The sequence below is a fragment of the Acipenser ruthenus genome, chromosome 2 (genome assembly GCF_902713425.1).
Source record: "Acipenser ruthenus chromosome 2, fAciRut3.2 maternal haplotype, whole genome shotgun sequence".
Classification (NCBI taxonomy): Eukaryota; Metazoa; Chordata; class Actinopteri; order Acipenseriformes; family Acipenseridae; genus Acipenser; species Acipenser ruthenus.
In genome coordinates this window covers 19,219,116-19,241,460 of record NC_081190.1, presented here as the reverse complement: position 1 = coordinate 19,241,460, position 22,345 = coordinate 19,219,116, and the positions used below count along the sequence as shown (strand labels likewise).

The 22,345-nt window shown below is 37.6% G+C and overlaps 1 protein-coding gene across 4 annotated transcripts; it reads right to left on the bottom strand.

Annotated features, from left to right (window-relative positions):
* Positions 1-79: 79 nt before the first annotated feature.
* LOC117409227 (nucleoporin p54-like) lies at positions 80-19,412 on the bottom strand. 4 transcript variants are annotated; one of them, XM_034014917.3, is made up of 14 exons: positions 19,288-19,412; positions 15,153-15,245; positions 13,991-14,068; positions 11,294-11,329; positions 8,254-8,403; positions 7,801-8,027; positions 6,362-6,549; positions 5,887-6,083; positions 5,382-5,436; positions 4,760-4,853; positions 1,730-1,837; positions 1,257-1,376; positions 1,010-1,120; positions 80-626 (listed from the first exon to the last, which is right to left on the bottom strand). In XM_034014917.3, the coding sequence occupies exons 1-14, from the start codon at positions 19,325-19,327 to the stop codon at positions 498-500; spliced, it is 1,626 nt and encodes a 541-aa protein (XP_033870808.3). In that variant the 5' UTR covers positions 19,328-19,412; the 3' UTR covers positions 80-497. The 4 variants fall into 4 exon arrangements, with proteins under 4 accessions (XP_033870808.3, XP_033870810.3, XP_033870809.3 ...); XM_034014919.3 differs by lacking the exon at positions 15,153-15,245; XM_034014918.3 differs by lacking the exon at positions 11,294-11,329 and having other exon boundaries at positions 19,288-19,410.
* Positions 19,413-22,345: the final 2,933 nt, after the last annotated feature.

Here is a 22,345-nt window from a genome sequence, read left to right as displayed (position 1 = left end):
TTAAGCCAATACCTTATTCAGACCTTTTCAAGTTAAAGCATTACATCAGGGAAAATGTACTCATTTATGTTTCCAAACATAATTAGAAAGTTTTATTTATTTATTTATTGTTCCATTAAAGACAGTTCCGACTTTAAAACCAAACCTTTTTGCAGAAAATAGTCCTTGGATGGATATTCCAGTAAAAAAATTGAGGGATGCTGCACATTACTAAAACATAAGACTTGTGTCCTTACAAACAAAATCTGCTTTTGTAAAATACTTGGTCTGTCCAACAGAAGTGTTCTTTTATTTGTATTGTCACCGATAGGAAGTGGGAGACAGATATGCCAGTTGTGTCTGCTTAGCCACGTTACTGTCCAATTCAATTGGCTTCCCGTGTGATGTTAATAAGATTACCTTGATGAGGGAGCTTTCACTACCAAGGTATTCAGCACATAAATTCTCCCTACTGCCTTTCCCCCCAGATAACGTGATGCCTGAAAGCAGGTCTGTTGTCAGCTGAATGACCCTCCTCTGGTATGGACGCTGTCGTGAAGCCCATGTTCTATGAGCTTGATGTCCTCCACATCGTCCTTAACAACACTGATCAAATGGCTTAGGCCTTCCTGTTGCTGCTTCAAGTGCTGGACAGGAAAGGAAAATATTTCAGTGTAATTATAAACTGTCTCTGATATTGAGTTGTGTTCATTTTCTCCTCATTGCTATTCGTTGTTAATTGTCCAGACAAAGGCCTTTCATAATGCTAACAGGCAATTATTTTTTCCCATTTCAGTATCGTGAGAACTGCTGGCATTATTACACCAGCAGTCTAATCATAATCCTCCCCAATGGGATAGTTTAGATCATGGAAATTGACTCATCTCTAGTGTACAAAGCCATGACGCAGTAACAGTCGTGTGCTGGTTATTCGCAGAGTAAAGTAGCCTTGGCTCTGACACACAACATTAATCTGCAGGGCATGCTTTTATATTGTGCTGCTCCCAGAGCTTTACCAATATAAACTCACCTGCTTGATTTCCCGAAGGAGATCTGCATCTACACTGTACCGCTCCTCTGACCTGGCAGCTCCGAAGTGATTCTGCATCCTAATCTGAGACATGAGTTCATTCAGGCGACCCTGGAGGAAACAGTACTCATGGTTACCATCCTAGAATATACTAAGCTTCTCACCTGAGACACGAAAGTGTTCAAAGACCATCAAATTTAGTATATTAAATAAATACATCACAGAAACAACCGACAAATCTGTTTACCTTAAACTGAGTTGGTGCGTTCAGTTCACTCTGTATTGTGTCCAGTTGAACACGTAGGTGTTCCTCATCAACCTGGATTGCATAGCCACTCTTTCTTTGGATTTCCTGCTTGATTAATACCTGAAGAAGTGAATCAAAAACAAATGAAGCATTGTGGAGTAAAACAGCACTTCCTAATTTAGGCTACATGTTTAAATTTTATGAATTCTTCAAAATAAAAAAGCACAATCGCTATATTGTTCTATAGCCAATCATAGTGGCGGTACCATGTACTCATGCAAATACTAAAATTGCATATATAGCCTTCATTATTAAAACAAAACCTGACAGGGGCCAGAACACCCTAACAACTTGCACAAAGCAATGTCCAAGTTTCATCACCACTGAATGACTGGTGTTCAAATGTATTGCTAAGTGTGTTTGATATAAAGCTTGCTGGGTGATATTAAAAGGTAAATGGAGACCGCACTTACCTGCAAGACTCTGTGTGACAGGTCCATCAGTTTTCTCCTGTACTGGGCTATTTTTGCCACTGTTGTAGCCTGGTTCTTCTGTAGTTCACTTATATCTTCAGAGATTATCTATCAACAAATTGACAATGACAAAAGTGCAAGCATAAGACAACTGAATACATGACATATTTACCCATATTAAGAAATTTTGCAATAAAATATGAGGCATGGTGGTGACCTTACGAGTCTTGGTGCCCCAATCTGTCAAGTTTTACTGATTTGCAGAGAATGTTATATATATATATATATATATATATATATATACACACACACACACACACACACAGAGTCTAACTTCACTATAACATACCCTTCTTATAACAAACACCCTTTAACGATCCAAGCCGTAAGAATCTTTTTTTTTCAATGGAAATTAGCCCTATTAGAACAATCACTTTTACAAAATTTACCCGGATAAAACAATCTCGGTGACTGACACTGAACTTTCTCCACTGTGAATGTGTTATTATCAGTGAAAACAAACACCTTGGTAGGCTAATTCAAAGATAAGGCTGATTCATAGATAACCTATTGTAGTGCGAATCATGTGTGACGTATGCAACCGTTGCCATCTTCACACAAACTGCAACCATGGCAACAGGCGAAAAACAAACAGAAGACTTGAAAAGTTTACTACTCAGCTTTCTAACCAATAGCTGTTTGGCACAGATCCCAGGGCAGGGGAGTAAATGATGTTAATGACTATTTTTGGGCAGTTTTAGCAAAATGCTGCAGGTTTTTTTTTTTTTTTTTATAAACATGAAATCTCTGCCATGATTAATACAACATGATTAATATAACACATCCAATCAGAATCGCAGCAAAAGCATTTATTCTTTTATCAATTCTAGATTCATCGCTTATTGAAATGTTGCGCCCTTGTTTGCATGCAGTTTTTTCATCCTGCACGCACAAAAACACGTACATTAAACCAATTTTACTTCTAAATGGCTAGCAGGGATCAATCAAATTCTTAAAAGGGGAAATATTTAATATATTAGAAAGCTACTTGTTAATAAAAAATGACCCCTTAATGTAGAATGATTGAGAGTAACTCCCTTATACACCGTTATAACGCGCCCCGTTATAGTGCGGAATTGGTTATAACACAGTAGGGTCGTGGCTCCCATTTGCTCTATAATGCCATTACAGTAGCCCTTTTATAATCGTTATAAGGCAGAACACAAATAGCACGGTCTTGTAACTATGGCTCCCCACTATAGCGTTATAAAGGGTGAGCACTGTAAATGGCTTACTTTCAAATAAAAAAAAATAGATTTTTATTCATGCTGATATTTTTCAGTTTCCACTGTATTTGAAAATAAGTAATTTAATAGTGTGCATCTTTAAACAATAAAAGTAAATAGCTAAGTAGACTTATTTTTTAGGATGGCTAATTGCTGATCCAGGAGACACAGTCAAACACTGCAAAGTCTCAATAAGACATGCAAAAACAACGGAACATTAACAATGCTACTCCACATTCTGCCTTGAATAAAACAAACTGCTTCCAAGTAGCACCCGCCATGTCCAAAGACATTGTAAATGACACAAACTGCACCAATCTCAAAGACATCCAGCTGCACAGAACGTAGTGCACAACAGTGATAAATTCAGTCCTGGGGCCATGCTTTTAAATTTTTTATTATGGTTTCTTTCAGGAAGAAGTAGGCAGGTTTTTGTAAAAGTAGTTGGCAACCCTGGTCAGCTGTCCTTCATTACAAATGTTAGTTGCAGATAGGCACGGTTGAAAGGTCATTTGTGTCACATAACAAGCAATATTTATTGGCAAGCTGCCCTCAATCAATAAACTTTAGCTTAGTCACACACTCGGTATGCACATTCATTCCCATTCGCGTCAGTACACTCCATAACCTAACAGTGAATTTTTTTTTTTTTTTTACTGTTTACTATTCTTTTTTAACTTCTTCAAATACTTGCTCCTCTCCTGTAACTTCTATCTTTCCTTAAGGTTTGTTTAAATGCTTGCTGTTCCACTTCTGACATGGAAAATGATTTGAATGTATTTATGCGTGCCGCATAAAGTGGGGTGTAGCCCCCTCAATATTTTGTTCTGGCCCCCCTTCCACCTCATCATGGAAAGTCTGCCGCTGCTGTCATGGCAAATCTGCCATGACCCCGCCACTGATTGATAGCTTACATTACTTAACTTGCATGCTTGTTGAGCAGTAAATTTTCAAGCGAGTTTCAACATTTTTGACAAAAAGAAAGGAAATTAGATGTCCATTTTAATGTAATAGCTTTAATAAAATTAAGATTAATACCATGTAGTTTTAATAGCATTACAGTGAAATAGATTTACTTTGTATTTGTATTATTAAATGGCAATCATAAATCGTATCATTTTAAGTGGTGAGCGCCCTGTGGCCCCCCAAGATTTGGACATTGCCTTATCTGGCCCTCCAGTGAATGTAATTGAATACCCCTGCCCTCTGTCTCTGTAAATCGCCTTGGATAAAGGTGTCTGCTAAATAAACAAATAATAATAATTTTAAAAAGCTGTTATGAAAAAAAAAAAAATTCTGTTGGTAAGTATAAGACAAGTTTAATTACTCAGCAGGCTTGTTTATTTAGTTTTAAAATTAATAGAATTGTATTTTTTGTTTGAAATACAAGACTAGCAACACTTAGCTACCATTATTTAATGCTTATGATCTTGCAGCTTTGTAGTATTTATTTATATATTTTTGTTTTTTTTTTTCTGGCGGGGTATCACATTTTGAAAAGATTTTGCTAGGATTATCACTGTCAAAGTAAACTAATTTTAAACATTCTTCTGTGTTTGTAATATATTGTATTGCATACATCTCCAGTAAATGCTAATTTGGTTTACATTACTAGTTTCTGTATTTTATTCACGCATTCTAGTCACACGCAATGACACCTCATTTATCCACAGATTGCACACATCCATGGACCTAAATACGCAGATAAACAGAGTTCCACTGAATGAATATGGGCGGCACTTACATCCATTCTGGTCTGGTGCTGCTTTGTCATCTGCTCTTGGATCTTTAATCTTCTTAGTAGTTCTTTAAAACCAACCATTGGAACTGGAATCAAACTGCAAAAACAGCATGCATTTAGTACTGGGAATGAATATGGAAACACCCGAACAAATCATTCCAGCTTATTCAAGGTTTTTTTTTGTTTTTGTTTTTTTAACCATATTAGCATGAGATTGCCTGCTGAATGTTTAAGATAAATAACAAAACAGACAAAACAATATTAAATAAATTCATTTCTTAGCAGCAGTTAAAAAATAGAACATATTTTACCAAATGAACCACCCTAGTTTAAGAGCAGCAGCCCCGAAACCCCCCACCATGCATCACTGCATATTTGGGGCCAGGTTTTTAATACACCAGCTCACCTGTATCTTCAAATGGCCTGTAAATCACTGTTAAAAAGCTGAAACTTGCTGCTCAGAGAATAGGACCATTGCTTTATTTCTCCAGTCTAACTTTTCCCCTATAAGTAGATTTGATTTTAGCAGTTTCTAATTGATATACCTTTTGGATCTCTAATAGGAAAACACTAAAGATACAAGACATTTTGACTATGCAAGAGCTCCTAGAAAAGAAAGACATACTTCTCTGCATCTGGATTGTCCACTTTAGCTTGCTCCCAAATTATTGGATCGACACCTGAAAAACATAAAATAATTAATAATTAATATAACCATCACAATAAATTTTTTAATACTCCCAGTCTCTAAATATCCCACCACCAAGTTGCTCTTTCCACCTTTTGATAAGCAGGCTGCATACAGGTGAGGGAAAAACACCTGTCATAGCTGTTCCAGAGTCAAACAAACCACAATAAGACAGTTCAACAGTTTGAAGAAATCTGCATGCGCTTACCGCAAGAAACATGCGTCAATACAGGGAAAATGGTAAATTCCACTTATTAATCCTAGATTCTTAAATCTAACAAAACATTTTTCTTCTGATATTTGGACTAATGCTTTTTTGTGTCAGGTGTTGGATGCCTAATTACATTAATTCCAGTGATGACTAAATTGAGCAGTTGAGTCAATTCGTTGTTGCAGTCCTACTAATATGAAAAATGCGTTTCAGACATTCTTGTTCACCTACCAGCTGGCGGGTTCTGCAGGAGTTGTTTAAGCTGTGCCGGGGAAAGCTCTGTCCTGGTCAGAGTACGAACCACTCCCAGCTGCAGCAGCTGATTCTTTATATTGGCCTGTTCAATGTAGTTAAAGAGTGTCGTGGCTGGAATCCTCTTCGATGTACCATTAGGAGAACGTTCAACGACATAAATGAGAACTTCTGTCCTGAAACAAATTAAAACCAACGCCTATTTAAAGCATAAAGGGATCAATGTTTTGCCAACAACTCCCTTTCTATGCATTGTTACAATAACTGATCATTTTACACATCCTACAAACAAAAAAGAAGTATGTTTTTTGTGTAAAATCATAACAGGTACTTCAGGTGAGGTTTCTGTCCTTAAATAAAGTACACTCTTTCAACAAACTCTTTCATTAAACAAACTCAGATACCACTCTCCTAATTAAAAAGAACAGATGAACCCGGCTCCTGAGATACTTACTGATTGTCTGGCAGTGCTTTGACCCCCTCAACATTCACTGTCAGAGTCTGGTTGCCCCCCAGAACTTTATGAAGAGCCTCGACAAGCTGCTGCTGCAGATTCCGGATGTCATCTTCTTTCCTGTTAAAAGCCAAAATCACCAGGCCATCTTCATCTTTGCTGCCAGGGATGCAACTGAAGCCTACAGCCTGCAGAAAACAGAGGCATCATTATGACAAGAAAAATCAAATAAGACCCACGCTTCTCTCATCTTCCATATTGAGGGTACAGTTACAATCGTATACATGTTTGTCTTGTCAGGAGAACTAGTGTCAAAATCACCAGGGATCTGGAAGTAATACTAGTAGTAAGCTATTTGTTTAAAAGTTTGTTTGAATTTATGAGCAATACCTTCTTGAGGCTGCCAAAACTGCTACCACTGTTCACTGCTTTAAACTAAGATGGTCAGTTAAAAATAGCTATGGATGTAGCATTATTCCTGGACAACAGGCAGACATTGTAAAATTCTTGTTTTTGTGCCCTCAATCTGAGACAAAATTAGCAAAGTACACTACAAGTAGACTGCAAGAAACTACTATAAATAATTTGGATGGATGGATTAATGTATCCAGGTTAAGTTAGGTTGTTTTGGCCCTATTTGGCAAAAGCACTCCTTAACCCTTTGCGGTCCATTGTCGGACTGGGTCCGACATTGCAATTATTCCTCACAGGTCCTTTGTCGGACTGGGTCCGACATCATTATAGCAACGCAATAAAACGGGTGTTTAGTTGTTTTTTCTCCGGAAAAAGCTGAGAAAACCATTCAATTGCCGAGTGGGAGCGACAGGAGCCGAGACAAGTCGAAAAAAAAAAAAAAAAAAAAAGGCGTATCTCATGAATAGTCATACATGGTATCAGGTATCAGATAACGGGGCGTTCATAGTAAACAAGCTGGCTGAGTGCGTCAGCGCACAGAGACTATCATGGACATTTGCAGAGCTTTTTTCAGATGTTATAGTAATAAAATAATGACTTGGATCGCATTATTGAGGAGTTTGGTGATAAAACGAGTGATCCGGAGATGATCGATCGGTATGTACGACTATTATTATTATTATTATTTATTTCTTACATAGGTGAACGCTATAGCAAACAAAAGGGTGGGGCGGGGCTGGAGATGCCTAGTGAGTGCTTTGTTGATATGCAGGGCCATTTAAACCCGTTTGACTGTGAAAAAAAATACTTTTAAACAGCGCGTATAAAATTAACTGCGCGTGTGAAAATTAATTAGACCTGGCGTGCCTGACGCGCAGTTAATAAATGGACTGCAAAGGGTTAATTTAGCACCAATAGTACAAGGCACTAGCAGGTGGTCACAAGAACAGAGGCAAAGGATTTAATAAGCATGGAGGCCAAACAGCTCCCTCCAGTACTGCCAGCCTATCTTTCAAAAACCTTACCTTAAACCTGCAGAAGGGGTTTTCCTGTGTGAAGTCCACAGGCGGGATGCTGTTGTTAAAGTACCCTTTGCCTGTCCCCCAGAAAGCTTGCAGTTGGTTCCATTTAGCAAAGATGGCATCACGCTCATCTCCTAGAAGTGTTGGTGCAGACAGCGCGCTTGCTGTGTTGATCAGCTGATTGGACTGCACAGGGGCCTGTGCTAGCTGTCCAAAGAAGCCTCCTGAAGCTAAACACACAAGTAAGCGGTTAGCTGTACCTAACCTCCCACGTGGCTTAACAATGCTACTCCATCCTAGCTTAACTTGCTCCCCAAGTCAAATTACACATATTGGGCGCCACCACAGATCAAAGTACAAAGACAGGATACAATGTAGACCAAGTGAAGACATAGGGAACATGTGTGTATTTGCTTCTTAAAAATAGATTAGTATTTTAGTTATTTTCCAACTTACTCTGCTGCTGTGTGTTAAAGCCCCCGAAACCCAAACCAGTTCCCAGGCCAGTGCCAAGACTAGTCCCAAGACCAGTACTCGTGGTAGCGCCTGTGCCAAAACTAGAGGAAAAACCAAATCCTTTGTTCTGGGTGTGGCTAAAAAGTCCTCCTGTAAAAACAACACATAGACATTACAAAAAAACATACCTTACTGAAAAAATAAAACTTGAATTCACTGCAACTGTAAAATAGGTGAGAACATCAAAATATCTGAGAATGAAAATTAACATTCATTTATGTTAAATGAAGGTAAGGTCGGCCTGGCACTAAGGGACACTCCCTTTCTCTGTAGGGTTACACGACAATCAAGTTGAAATGGGTTTTGTATTTATTCAGCAGCTTTCATCTCAAAATAGCTTAACAATAACTCTACAACTGGATCATTGAGAAACAAACTTACAGTTGCTTTAGATGTTTATGTTTTTTTTTTTTTCTGAACGTCACAAGAGCTTGTGTAGCCCATGACCTGTGTGTCCCCAATACGAGCACCCTCCCTAGTTGGAATGTGATATGCTGTGTTGTAGATTGTGGACCAAATGGGTCTAATGGAGAATAGCTGTAGAGTCATCTGTTAGAAAACAGGAGGTACTGCATGAGGACAGTGCTATAACTAAATATGAAGAGAGTCCATTCTAGTCATTAAGTGTATTTGTATTTGCTTACGATTGTAAGTTGCCCTGGACAAGGGCGTCTGCTAAGAAATAAATAATAATAATAATAATAATAATAATAAGTGAAGCATATTAATAGGTCAATTCATAAGAAGTCCAGAAATGCAGATTCGTCAGTGCTATCGTTTGTTGGTGGGTGCATCAAAGCTGAACATGCTTCTTTAGGGAGTGTAGGTGTGCAGACTATTAGGAAGTGGCTGACACCAGTAGCTGCTCAAACTGATTATTTGGATCAAGCTCTCCACAGGTGAGGGTCATTGGTGTTGATTGAGCTAATTTATCATTCCAAGAGAGACAACTGAAGAAACAGCTGCTTGGATTTGTGTGGACTGCTGTTCTCCTAAAGAGTCTAAAGCCCGGACAAAATGTTTCCGCGTATATGCTGCATGATTCTGTGTTTCCAGAAACAAAGAAACATTTTGCCTTTAGCCAATCTGGAGAGACTCTGTGTGCATGTCATGGATCACGTGACTATGCAAGACGGTGACTTCTACAGAAGATGACATGCTTTGGAAACCTACTACAATCCATTGTTTTGTTGATATGTACGCTGACACACTGTAGTGTCATTTCGAGTTATTCGTGGTCCTACAAGCCTCAGCAGCTCCTCACAAGTATCTGGATCCATAAGAACAAAATTGCGATAACTTAAGCGTAGCTCATTTAAAAGATTATGGTACGCTCCTCTCTCCTCACGAATTAGGATCCACTCCCTTGTCCACATGACTCTGTTCCTGTGCTTTCCCCTTCTTTTTTTAGTGCAATTGTAAGTGCAGCACCACTCAGTGCACTAAGGCTTTTGGATCGTGTAGCAGGAACGATTACATGCTGCTTGAAAAAGTTTCCCTGACAATTTTTGATGAAACATGTTTCCACATGTAAGCTGGCCTTAAGAAAAGCAGCAATCACCACAAATCCAAGCAGCTGTTTCTTCACTTGATTCACTTTGAATGGTAAATTTGCCCAATCAACGATCCTCATCTGATTGTCCGCACCGATTGATTTCTGTGAACAGCTTGATCCAAATAACCAGTTTGTGCAACACCAGCAGCCATTTACACTTAAGTTTGACTTTAGTGAAAATACCAACAGCTGACTGTGACATGATGATTCATAACTCACAGATGACAGGTGGAATGAAAGCGGATTACTTTAATGTGGTAATTGAATTTTATACCTGGAAAGTTTAAGAATTTTATTTTATAAAACTAGGAATTGATAAACACTAGTTTTAACAAGTAATTCTCCGAGCCTTTCAGCCACATGTGGTAAGATATTTGATATTCTAAAACTAGTCATCCTCTTACACTGACATCACTTTTTTGGATAACAGACAACATGTCATGTTAAATGTTCATGTTATTTTAAAAAATAGTATTTATGGCACTGAAAAAAAAGAAAAAAGATATTATGAACCTATTGACTTCCAACTTAAAAGGGTCCATGCAAGGGTCGGGGGTTATCTACAACACATCAGATACCACATGACATGGTCCTGTGCAAGACCCACGCAGAGACTTCCTTTTACATCAAATTCATATGTATAAGATTACTCTAGGTCAGGAGTGCGCAATTCCGGTCCTGGAGGGCCGGTGTCCCTCCTGGCTTTTGTTCCAACCTTGCCCTAAATTACTTAATTGGACCAATTATTACCAATTATTGGTCTAATTAAGTAATTTAGAACACAGTTGGAACAAAAGCCAGGAGGGATCCGGCCCTCCAGGACCGGAATTGTGCACCCCTGCTCTAGGTCTTTAGTCCAAAACTCAGGAAACCTCAATGTAAATATTACCTGACAAAACCTGTGTATTTCACCTGCTAAGGCTACCATTCTAGGCTACAATGAACAGCTGATGAGACTTTAACAAAAAGTACACCTGTGGTAAAGTAATGAATAGAAGTGATAATACACAACCATAGATATGTACCAATCTCCTCATTATTAGAAAACAGCACTTTATCACTTTAACTTGTGCAGGATAGGATCTGATAAAGCTGTCCAGGTATTGAGGTATTCAATTTCCTCACTGCTTTGGGTGCATATAGTAATCATGCAGGTACAGGGTTGGAGACAGATAATGGTGGGAATACTCACATTTTCTCAAACAAGCAACCAAAAAAGCAAGACAAAGACTGAATAAAGGGAAATGACTATGAAAAAGTGCTTTAAAAAAAGTATGTATTGTTTAAAGTATCTACCTGCACTAGCCAGGCTATTACCAACATTGAAAACAGTAGCTGCAGTTGTGGAGGCACCAAAATTCCCAATATTAAAGCTGACTGCCGCTGCGTTAGCATTTAATCCAAAACCCCCAAAATTAAACCCACCGGCAGTGGTGTTTGCAGCTCCCAGCCCACCAAATCCTGCAAAGAGGGAACAAGCAGCAAGAAAAGCAAGGCAAGGAAGGGTTAGTAAGAGAGAAAGAAACACAGTATTACACAGAATTACAGTGGAGCATAGTGGAGGGTACAGGACTACTCTGTAAGATGAAAGACAGGATCACAGCCAAAGAAGAGTTGCAATGACCTGCAGACAGCATTCACTACGAAATGCCAGGCCATTCTGCAATTTCACTCAAGCAAAGGGAGCTGCCCTGACCTACAAACCCAGACAGGATTGCCTAGTCAGACTTGTTATGAAATCCCTCATCACCAGATCAGTCTCAGTGCTGTCTGATAGAGTGGCTGGGTGTTAAAGAAGGGGTCAAGGCACGAGCTTAAGCAGTCACACTTCCGTGTTCTTGCTCTCACCAGCTGCACATTTTAGCTTAAGTTCAGTGTTAAAAAATATTGGGGTTCTACTGAATTCATTTCTTAAGGATCTGTTCTCCATCTTGAGAAATATCACTGGCATGTACCAATTCTGTTTTCATTGCATGTATTATTTATATCAGAATTCACATTTTTGTTGGTGTCCCAAAAACTGCAAAAAATGCGAAACAGCTTCTTATCAATTTCTTAAATGCACTAGGATGTACATTTTTTGTATTATAATAGTCTTATTAAGGGAACAGGATCTTGGTGCCTTAAGGGTTCTGGATGCACTTTGTCAGCCCTACTGTAAGTTTATAGAAATTATTTCAGTTTTAAATACTACACTTATTAATTTGGCATAATGTCTGCTGGTTTCCTTATAAATTGAATAATGGAACCAACATGATTAATAAAAACTGATTATTTCTATTTATGAGCATACTATTTTACCTTTAACATATGGGGTGCAGCGCTGTGGAGAAAGAACTATTGGTTTAGGTGAACAATGGATGATTTGAGGACATTTTACATGGATTGTATTCATATTTTATAACATCATTCTGTATACCTAATTATGCTTTTTTAAATATAATTAAACATGTTTATCCTTGTAATCTTAAATGTTTTTTTGTGGTTGTATATTTTCTTAGTATAAAAAAATTAGCTGAAGGCTGGTTAAAACTCTGAAGCAGATGGTGTGAAGCTATATCAACAACGTGACAATATGAACCTCTTCAACTCAATGGCAATGCATGCTTTACTTGAACAAAAGTTATTGTATTTCTTGCTCTTATTGTATTACTTGTATTGTAACACTTGAAATGTATTTGCTTACGATTGTAAGTCGCCCTGGATAAGGGCGTCTGCTAAGAAATAAATAATAATAATAATAACCCATCTTTAATTTCCTATTGAACAGTAAACAATTCAATTAACGTGGTAAGGTCTCAGCAGTTAAGACAGACGACAGATATACGATGCAAGCACAAATCAATATCTGAATGGTTGATCAAAACAACATAGCAACAATTACTGTCGAGGCTGGTTCAACTTTTACCTTCAGTGCGAAAAGTCAGTAGGGTACCATATTTCTACTTTTGCAGTGAATTTGGTGGGAATAGCCTTAAATATGTATGGAATGAACTGATTTGGGGTGAACGCAATCAAGTTAGGCAAGGGCATACTTAGTTGCCTGTCCTAAATGCTAGCAAGAAATTTTACCATTTCCTATTTTCACTAAGAAGTATTTATTCCAAGTAAAGTCTGAATACATGGCATTTTCTGTAATATCACTCCGAGTGGTCACAAAAACAACAAAAGAAGGATGTCCTATTGGAGGTGACAGAACAGGGGGTAACAAATGTGTCCTACATGTTGTATCTGTCAAAACAGAAAATCCGTGCAGTAAGATCCCTGACACTTTTTATAAATTATTTTTAGAAAATACATACACATTACTAAGAATAAATACATTAATACAGAAAATCTTAAATATAGTCTGGCATTTAAAACATCCAAAACTTTACTGACGTGTGCCTTGGTTCCTTCTAATCTTAGCACCAGTAATAGATTCAATCAAACAATACAGCTGTTGACAAAATAATAAGACAAAAGTGTGCTATCTCTTAGCAGCCGTAAAGTCACTTGATCTTAATATGAGATTCATATTAGGTCAGAGATCAATTTCATCAACATGTTCAAGGCAGGCCCGGCCTTAGCGATAGGTGGAGTAGGCAAATGCTTAGGGCAGCGAAATTCGGAGGGTGGCAAAATTGAACAAATTTGTGTGCAGCCTAGTGGTTTGGTACGATATACTGTACGAAATTAATATAACAAGCAAAACACTCCAGACAGCTAACTTTGATCTCTCTCAAGCAATTCAGCAGCTGGAGACACCAAAAATGTATCTCCAGAATTATCAAACAGACATGGGCTTTGGAGGGGCACTGAAATGCAAGGGAGTTGGCAGAGGAACTTCACATTGATGCCTGCTTTCCACCTGAGCTACACATTCGATCTCGTCAGAAAAAAAACCACTTCCACTACAAGGCAGAAATTCAAAGTTCACTTTTTTAACCAGGTATTGGACTCTGCTATACAAATGGTTGAGATATTTATTAGCAGTAGCTGTGGCGTAGGGGAAGGCAAGTTGATAAACTCACATCTCCCCTTATGGGGATGCTAAATTCAATGGCTACGATGCACCTGATACCTCATGCTGTCAATAGCTAAAACCGTTAATATTACATTACAGCGGTTGTGGAAATGTACCTGTTCCTGTAGCACCAAAGCCAAAGCCAGCTGATGGAGCTGCAGTTGTTGTAGTTCCAAAGCCCGGGGCAGCAAGACCTGAAAATGAACATAAAACAAAAATTAAAAAGAAGAAAACCCAATACAATAGGCCTTGAAAAAGATATGTCCTTGGAAATCTGAAACCAAGCCTTGTGTGCACCTTCTCTTTAGGGAAAGAAAGTCAAGGAGACAAAAGCATAATTAAGACTAATAGTCTGGTAAGAAAATTAGGCAGCCTGGCTATAACTAATTAAATAGTCTCAGTCTCATGTCGGAATAAAACAAACAAAAAGAATGTACATAAAACTTTATTTGGGCAGTTACTGAAGACCACCAAATGGCCCATATTCAGTGAAGTTATATTTCCTAGACTGCACAAGCAAAAGTATTTGACCATAAAACAAGAACAAATCAGCTTATATACCTTCATTTTAAAACTGATTTGGTGTTCACTGTTTTTAATACACGGCGTAATTTTTAGGAAGATTTGGTTAACTGATTATCACCACTGATTAAAACTCATGTGATTAATCTTTAAATTGATTATAACTCTACCATACATTGCACACAGAGCCAGACTGCCACATGTATATGTAATCAGATGTGTGGAGTGGTATTCTGGCTTTGGGGTGCAAGATACAGTATTAATGTACAGTATTATTAGGAAACACACACTTACATTCACATAGAATAGACACTGGACAAAATTAAACCTGTCACGGCACAGTCAATAGGTTGTAGGGACAGAATATACAGCCAGAACAACACTGAGAATCAAAAAAAAAATGGCCCATCACTTTTGAGACAGGAATGTTGCAGTCTTGGACACAGAAGCACCTTTCAACTAATCCCAGCCTATTGTGACAAAGCTGGGTTAATCAGCTTTTTTATTTTACAGAATGCATGTGATGCTCTATAATAAATTAAATCAGAGAGTCATGTGAGGGGCAGCCCATTTACACAAAGGTGTGTGCTGCTTCATCTGATAATGTTTTGTCCTACCTCTGTTGATATTGTATATTAAAACACGTTTAAATAAAGACAAAGACAACATTTATTTTTTATTGTTATGATTTTAGTAAGGAAGCAGCTGGTCCATCAAGGAATCTGAGGTTGAAAATGAACAGAGAAATGAACTTACTACCAAATCCAGATGCGGCAGTGGTGGTTGTACCAAAACCAAAACCAGTTGATGCTGTTGTTTTGGCACCAAATGAGCCAAATCCAGAGGAGCCTTAAGTAAGAAAAAAACATTTTGACTTGTGGTTCACCAATGGATTATTCTGCTATTTATACCAGCTGTAGATAACCAAATTACGCATCCCGTTAGATCCTGAAGTGAAGGTGAAATGATTATTATAAACCCCCAGAGCCAGACTGCCGCTCCACACATACATATACAAAGTACATATAAATGCAGCAGTCCAGGCTCTGTGGAAGCAATATGTAGTATTTCAAAATTAAAACATATATAGCAATACATCTATAAAACACACCTCTACTAGACCACTTAAATCAATTTCCATCCACAACGCACATATGAAACAGCAATTCTGGATAAGGTAAAAATGCATGTCAAAGTAGATTGAAAACTGCACCACTGCAGGATACAGTTGTAATGTGACCCACTGTCACTGTATGCATCTATGAACGTTGTTAATAACCATAAGCCTGTGTTGAAGATATTAGCTTTGTTCCTGCAAAATTTAATATTAGTACAGAAAAGCTATTCTTAAAAAACAATTAAAAAAAAAAATTCAATTTCTGTTTTATTCCTGAGCTACAACATAGTGATGTAGCCTAATTTATGAACTCATAGCTAAACAGTGGAAAGTAATGTTATATGTGCTTGTGTCTCTACAGCAAAACCTACCTTTTATTAAAGAACATTGACACATTGTATTGGCTGTTTTCTGATATCACAGTAGTATTACAAAAAGCCTGACACTACCTAACTCACAAATTATATTTAATAGCCACAACATGTAATAGTTTCAGTGCCATGTTATATGTAAACAAGTATTACTATATAGCCAGTCATCCCATGACCATGCTGGTTTACAGAATTACTTTTCCTACTAGACTGTGCTGCGCAGTATGCCTTTTTTGAGTGGATTCATTTTTTCCTAGTCCTCTTTAAATCCAATGTTTTTTTTTTTTTTTTTGTTTTGTTTTTTTAAACCCAACTCCATCTTAGCATAATATAGTTACACAACTCAATGTAGTTTGTAAAGAAACACATGAGTACAGCCAGGGCCAGATTAACACATAGGCAAACTAAACATGTGCCTAGGGCTTGAACTCAAAGGGGGGGGGGGACCCTAAACGGTTATGTTTTTTTTTTCTTTTTTTTTTTTTTTACATATACAGATTTGACTGGAAAAACTTCACTTACTGACATTCGAACCGAGGCATGTATCTCAAAATCGAATTGTTCTGACAGGTGTTACGCAGATTTTTGTAACATTACCCCATATAATTCTGTATCCCCACATTATTCCAAGCTTGTGCAGATTCAGTTTTTAAAAGATCGCTGGACGTGCACGTGCGATATTTCTGTGCCCGAGCTCCGTTGTGTTCTCCATTGAGTTCTGCTGCAACTTGAAGACAAAACTAATTATGTGGCAAAATAAAAAAGCACATTTAACACCACTGGTTTTCTAGATATACAGTACGTTCAGCCTCCTGCGTTTCTCAACACACGAAACCCTCGATTAAAAGTAACCTTATACAACTTGTTCTTTTAAAACACATTTTCATTGTATTACATGTAAATACTGTTCAGAAACATAAGCGTTCATGTCCAGCGATCTTTGAAAAAATGCAGCTGTTTCAACGTGGAATCATCAAGGGTACAGAATTCTATAGGGTGCAGAACATATGTAACACCTAAACTTACTTGTATGCCAAAACATTGGTGATTTCTCTGCTCTTTGAGAAAAGGGCATTTTCTTTAATGAAGCAAGTCAAAACCCACCGGATCAAAAAAACAAGGAAACATTGTCGACTTTGCATGCAGTAAACTGTAACGTATTTGACTACACAACAATGTACAGGCATGCCTGTTTTTTACTATTTATTTTCGTGGACTATTGTGGAGCTACCGTTAGTGAACAAAAGTTTGAGCACCCTTCTATATATTATCTTTTTCAACTTCATATGATGTTCCTTGTTTGTTTGAACTGTTGCCTTTTCATTCAGAAAATCATGAAAAGTAATTGTCGAGCTGTGCTACAGGATTTCACGAAGGCTTCAGTTTTTTTACGGTTTTATTCTGAAATGTATTTAGCATACCTCCTACTGTTTAATTTTCTATCAGATTCATTCAGTTGTTCATAATAACTTCAAACTGAGAATTATACCTGTTGTAAAAGGGTGGAGGGCTAATTATAAAGGCTATAATGTATATAGAGGTGTGTGTATGTATATGTGTGTGTGACTGTTTGTTCAGGGGTAGGGGGCCCACAAGTGTATGCTTGCCTAGGGCCCAGTGATGGGTTAATCCAGCCCTGAATACGGCACTGTGTATCACCATATGAGACCTACCACATGCTCTCTTGATCCTATTCCTACAAAACTATTAAAAGATGTTCTTGGTGTTATTAATACCCACATTTTAACAATGATAAATGGTTCGCTTTCCTCCGGTAAAGCACAGTGGGACTGTCTGGCCTTGTCCTATCCTGGTTCAAATCTTATCTTTCTGATTGATTTCAGTTCGTCTCTATTGTGGAGGTAAAATCGGCATTATCAGAAGTTGTCTGTGGTGTTCCACAGGGCTCCATTCTAGGTCCCTTGTTTTTTTTTAATTATATATGCTACCGTTGAGAGACATTATCCGCAGACACAGAGTGAACTTCCATTGCTATGCTGATGATACTCAGCTATATTTGTCCCCAAAGCCAGGAATTTCTTCTGCCTGGGTGTTATTAGCTACTTGCCTTAAAGATATCAAGCATTGGATGTCACAGAATGTTCTAATGTTGAATTCAGATAAAACAGAGGTTATGCTAGTGGGATCACAGAACCAACTAAAAGTAAATGTGGGATTACATGAGCTTGACACTTGCAGTCTCTCATCAAAGCTTAAACTTGAAATTAAGAGTTTGGGGGCCATGTTCATTTGAGAATCATATTAGGGAAGTTACTAAAGTATCTTTTTACCATTTGAGAAATACAGCCAAACTTAGACCAGTTATTTCCGTATCTGATGACAAAAGACTAATGCATGCCTTTGTTTCATCTAGGATTGATTATTGTAATGCACTTTTTGTTTTGGTGTGCCAAAACATGTGGTATCAGGCTTGCAGCTTGTTCAGAATACCGCCGCTAGAATTCTGACTAAAACCAGGAAAAGTGAACATATTACCCCTGTTTTGGCCTCTTTACATTGACTCTCTGTGCAGTATAGAATTGATTTTAAGATTTTACTGTTAACTTACAAGGCCCTGAATGGATTAGCACCTAGTTATTTGCAGGAGTTACTGACCCTGTATCTTCCAAACCGCACTGAGATCACAGGATGCGGGGCTACTGGTTATTCCTTGGGTCAACAAAAGCAACACAGGGAGGTAGGGCTTTTTCTTGTAGAGCTCCGAAAATATGGAATGCTCTGCCTTCGTTTGTCAGGGAAACAGGGACTACAGTTTTCAAGTCTAGACTAAAAACACACTTTTATAAAATGTCTTTCTTATCTTAGTGGGTTTTAATGTAACTTTAAAGTTGCTGCTTTTGTATTATTATGTATACTGTTATTTAAATCTGTTATTTAAATGGCAGTTGTATGTGTGACATGCTATACAAATATATTGAGGTTTGTTCTTTTTTTCTGCTATGTACTGCACAGTGCTTTACGATACTTTTCTATAAAAAGCGCCATATAAATGCAATAAATAAATAAATTATACATAGGTAAACAACATGCCAGTCAGACACAAGCTGGGGACTGTTTGTTCCATTATTTCAAATAAAATTTGGCCCATGTTCTATAGTACGACAAGCACATTATGAAAATATATCACTATTTCAACCAGATACAGCCATAAGGTAATACCCATCGTCTTACAGTACGGGTTACACAGTACAGCCTACTGTGTCGCACTCTCTCAGGCCTGGCGCTGGAAGGTCTAAAAGAAAGAGCTACCCTGTCAACCCAACACACAGTATTAGTTGGACTTATGCGGAATAGCTTTATTTATTACATGTATTTATTTATATGTGGCTTAAAGTATTTCAATAACAGTTTTATTATTATTATTATTATTTATAAAACTCACCCGCAGTACTTGCGCCGCCGCCGCCAAAGCTGAACGCCATGATGCCGACTCCTTCTCTGCTGGGACTCCGGTTAGAAACGCAGGCAATAACATTCAGTTCCACTGTACTAGCGAAATGCAATACGTTTCTTTAGACACTACGTGTGTGACACAGTAACAGTAGTCTTAGTAGTAATTCAGCATAATTTACTTAGCTACCCAAAACAAATGCATCAACTCTTTTTTTTAACTTTTTTTTATTAAAGTACGTTGATATTCCTGTATTATGTAGCTACTGTCACACCCCTATGTCAAACCCCTATGTAACAACGTGTTAGTTGCGTACTGTATGTCAAAGGCTCACAAGGCAGCTGTTATTATTATTATAGCACAAAAAGCACCATCAATCCAACAAACGTAGTAAAATTGTGTTGTTTATTTATTTATGTATGTATTTCTTTTGCATGCAACATTATAACAATATACAGTATTGTCACGTTCAATTTTACACAAATGTAAGTCAACTAAAGTTGCCATAGTTTAGCCTTCTATACATTGTTCGTCCTTCTATGTATGTTTGTATTTTATCATGCCTTGCTGTTGACAGGCAAGTTTATGTAAATTCCACTAAAGCTGGCTTTAGCTGCAAATTTCAACTGCTGCGGATTTTCGATGTCCACTAGGAGGCATCATCACATTATGCGAGAATAATACCAGCAACCAAAAGGTATACAGTAGACTCCCGTTAATCCGTGCTTCCATAATCCGTGCGGTTTAATACAGTACATTGTCAAAATGTATTCGTGCAGAAATCATCTGATCTATGCGGAAGCGGGTGTTCGTACTCTTAGTGCAGAAATCAGCGTATCTGTGGGGCAACGGACGGTCATCATTTAATTTAATTCAATTGAATTGAGTACAGTAAACCAACGGACAGTACTGAATTGTAGTTACTGAAAGCAGCGACAAACGAACATAAAGGAGATTTAAGACTCTTAAAGCTTAATCTGCAGAAAGTAATTGTTGTTAATCTTGGCCTTTTTTCCACTCTGCTCAACGGGTGACTCGTGGTTAACTCGTTGGGTAAAAGTTCCAGTCTTTGGCTCTGGGACTGTTTAAAAAAAAAAACTGCTATAGATTTTAGTGTCCTGTATTCATTTCTAGTTTCTTTAGTATAGTAGCACTTCAAATGATAATTTAAAAAAAACGGTTTGAACTACAGTAGCTGATTTTCATTGGTTAGTTTGCCTTGCTACAGCACTAATGCATACCGTTTAGATTTTAATGTTCAAATGGCAGTCCTGAACAATTGTAACTTTTGTAAATTGACAATTATATATTCCATATTTTAAAATAATCCTAGAAAAATTAATCTGTTTTGAATATTCTTACAAAAAGGAATCGTGAAATAAATTTTAAAAAATCTTAAAATTAAAAGTCTAAGACAATATTTAAACTCCAGGAATATCACTACACTAGGTTTCTATTTAAAGCATTTAGAGTTTGGATGGGAGCAATCTCACTTAGCATGTGCATAATATAACAAACATGCATTGCAATTGAAAAAAATAATATAGTCCAACTCATACTACAGCTGGTAAAGCAACCAAAATGATTATTATTATACATCGCTGGCAAGGCAGTATTAACTTATACAAGAAGATGTCGTACAAGAAAGAATAGTTACCTGAAACAGTTACAATATAAAAATTGAAGTTATAGCACCCGTGAGGGGCACCGATTCTTTCTGATCGGGGTGGGATCATTCAGGCAGAATACCAGAAGAGAAACGAGACCACAATATTATGTCGGGCAATGGACATCGTTTTATTAAATACAGGTATACTTAAACAGGGCAAATCTAGAATACAGAGTCACGGCATGGGGTTTGCACTGGCCGTTAATTAAAACAATAACTAAAATACAAGATTTAAATTTAAAACTGAAGGGCAGTGCGGCTCAATACGATCGAGGAGACGGTGCTCACTAAACAACAATAAAACCAATAGCCCCCATCTCCAGCATTCCTATAAAACCCAATGCCTTTTAAAATACTAAAATTGTTTCAAAACACACATGTCAGAGTGAAGACAAAAGCGCAGGCAGGGATGCGGCTCTTTGTTTCATTTGTATTCTCGAACCGCCCGCCGAATCAGGGTCCAGTTGCTAATAGTACTCCTGCTGGCAGCGCGTCAGCTTCCCCCTCAAACAAACCCAGGTTCACATCACACCGGACAAGTCCATCTCTGGAATCATGAAATCAGGAACATTTCTACCAGCTGCTCAGCTTCTCCAAAATCAATCAATTTACACGTACGGGAGCTGCGAACAGGAGAGCATTAACTAACAGAAAATAATGTGCCAAAATAAACGTGCTAAGTGATCAAAAAAATAAAAAAAAAACATTCAATAAAAAGTGAATATAATACAATAACCCCGCTATATTACTAATTAAATTTCATACAAGAATATATTCAATGTTATTAGAAATAAATAAAACACCATGCAAGACACCGTAATGTAAACATTTTCGTTGTATTAAAAAAAAAAAAAAAAAAAAAACACATAAAAAAAATCTTAACCTGTCTTGTTTGAATGAGAATTATAAATACGAATGGTTAAGATGCATACATACACGCACACGCAAATTATATATGTTCTGCTTAATCTTTTTACTCTTATCAGGTGGGCGTTTTGAGTATTTATTATGCAGCCCTATAAGGGCAGTCGGGATTGGCTGTGGCTGAAATTCCTCAACGCATTGTGGGCAGGGTTACAAAGTACCACGTGATTTAAAAACTATACACTGATTGGCTATGTGCCAACCCATTGCATCAAAGCGTTACGGCCCTCTTGGCATAACATGAACACGTTAGTAAGAAATCAGCTACGCGTTGCATTTTAAAATACGCGCTGTGAAACAGTCACGTGATGAGAATGCTATTCTTTCATTGGCATTTTCACAACGCGTTGCCAAACTTTTTTACACCTTGCGTCAATATGTTTTTATTGCCCGCTATAAACGTAGGGTTGCCACCCGTTCTGGTCTCGAATAAAACTTTTGAATTGTATGTATCCA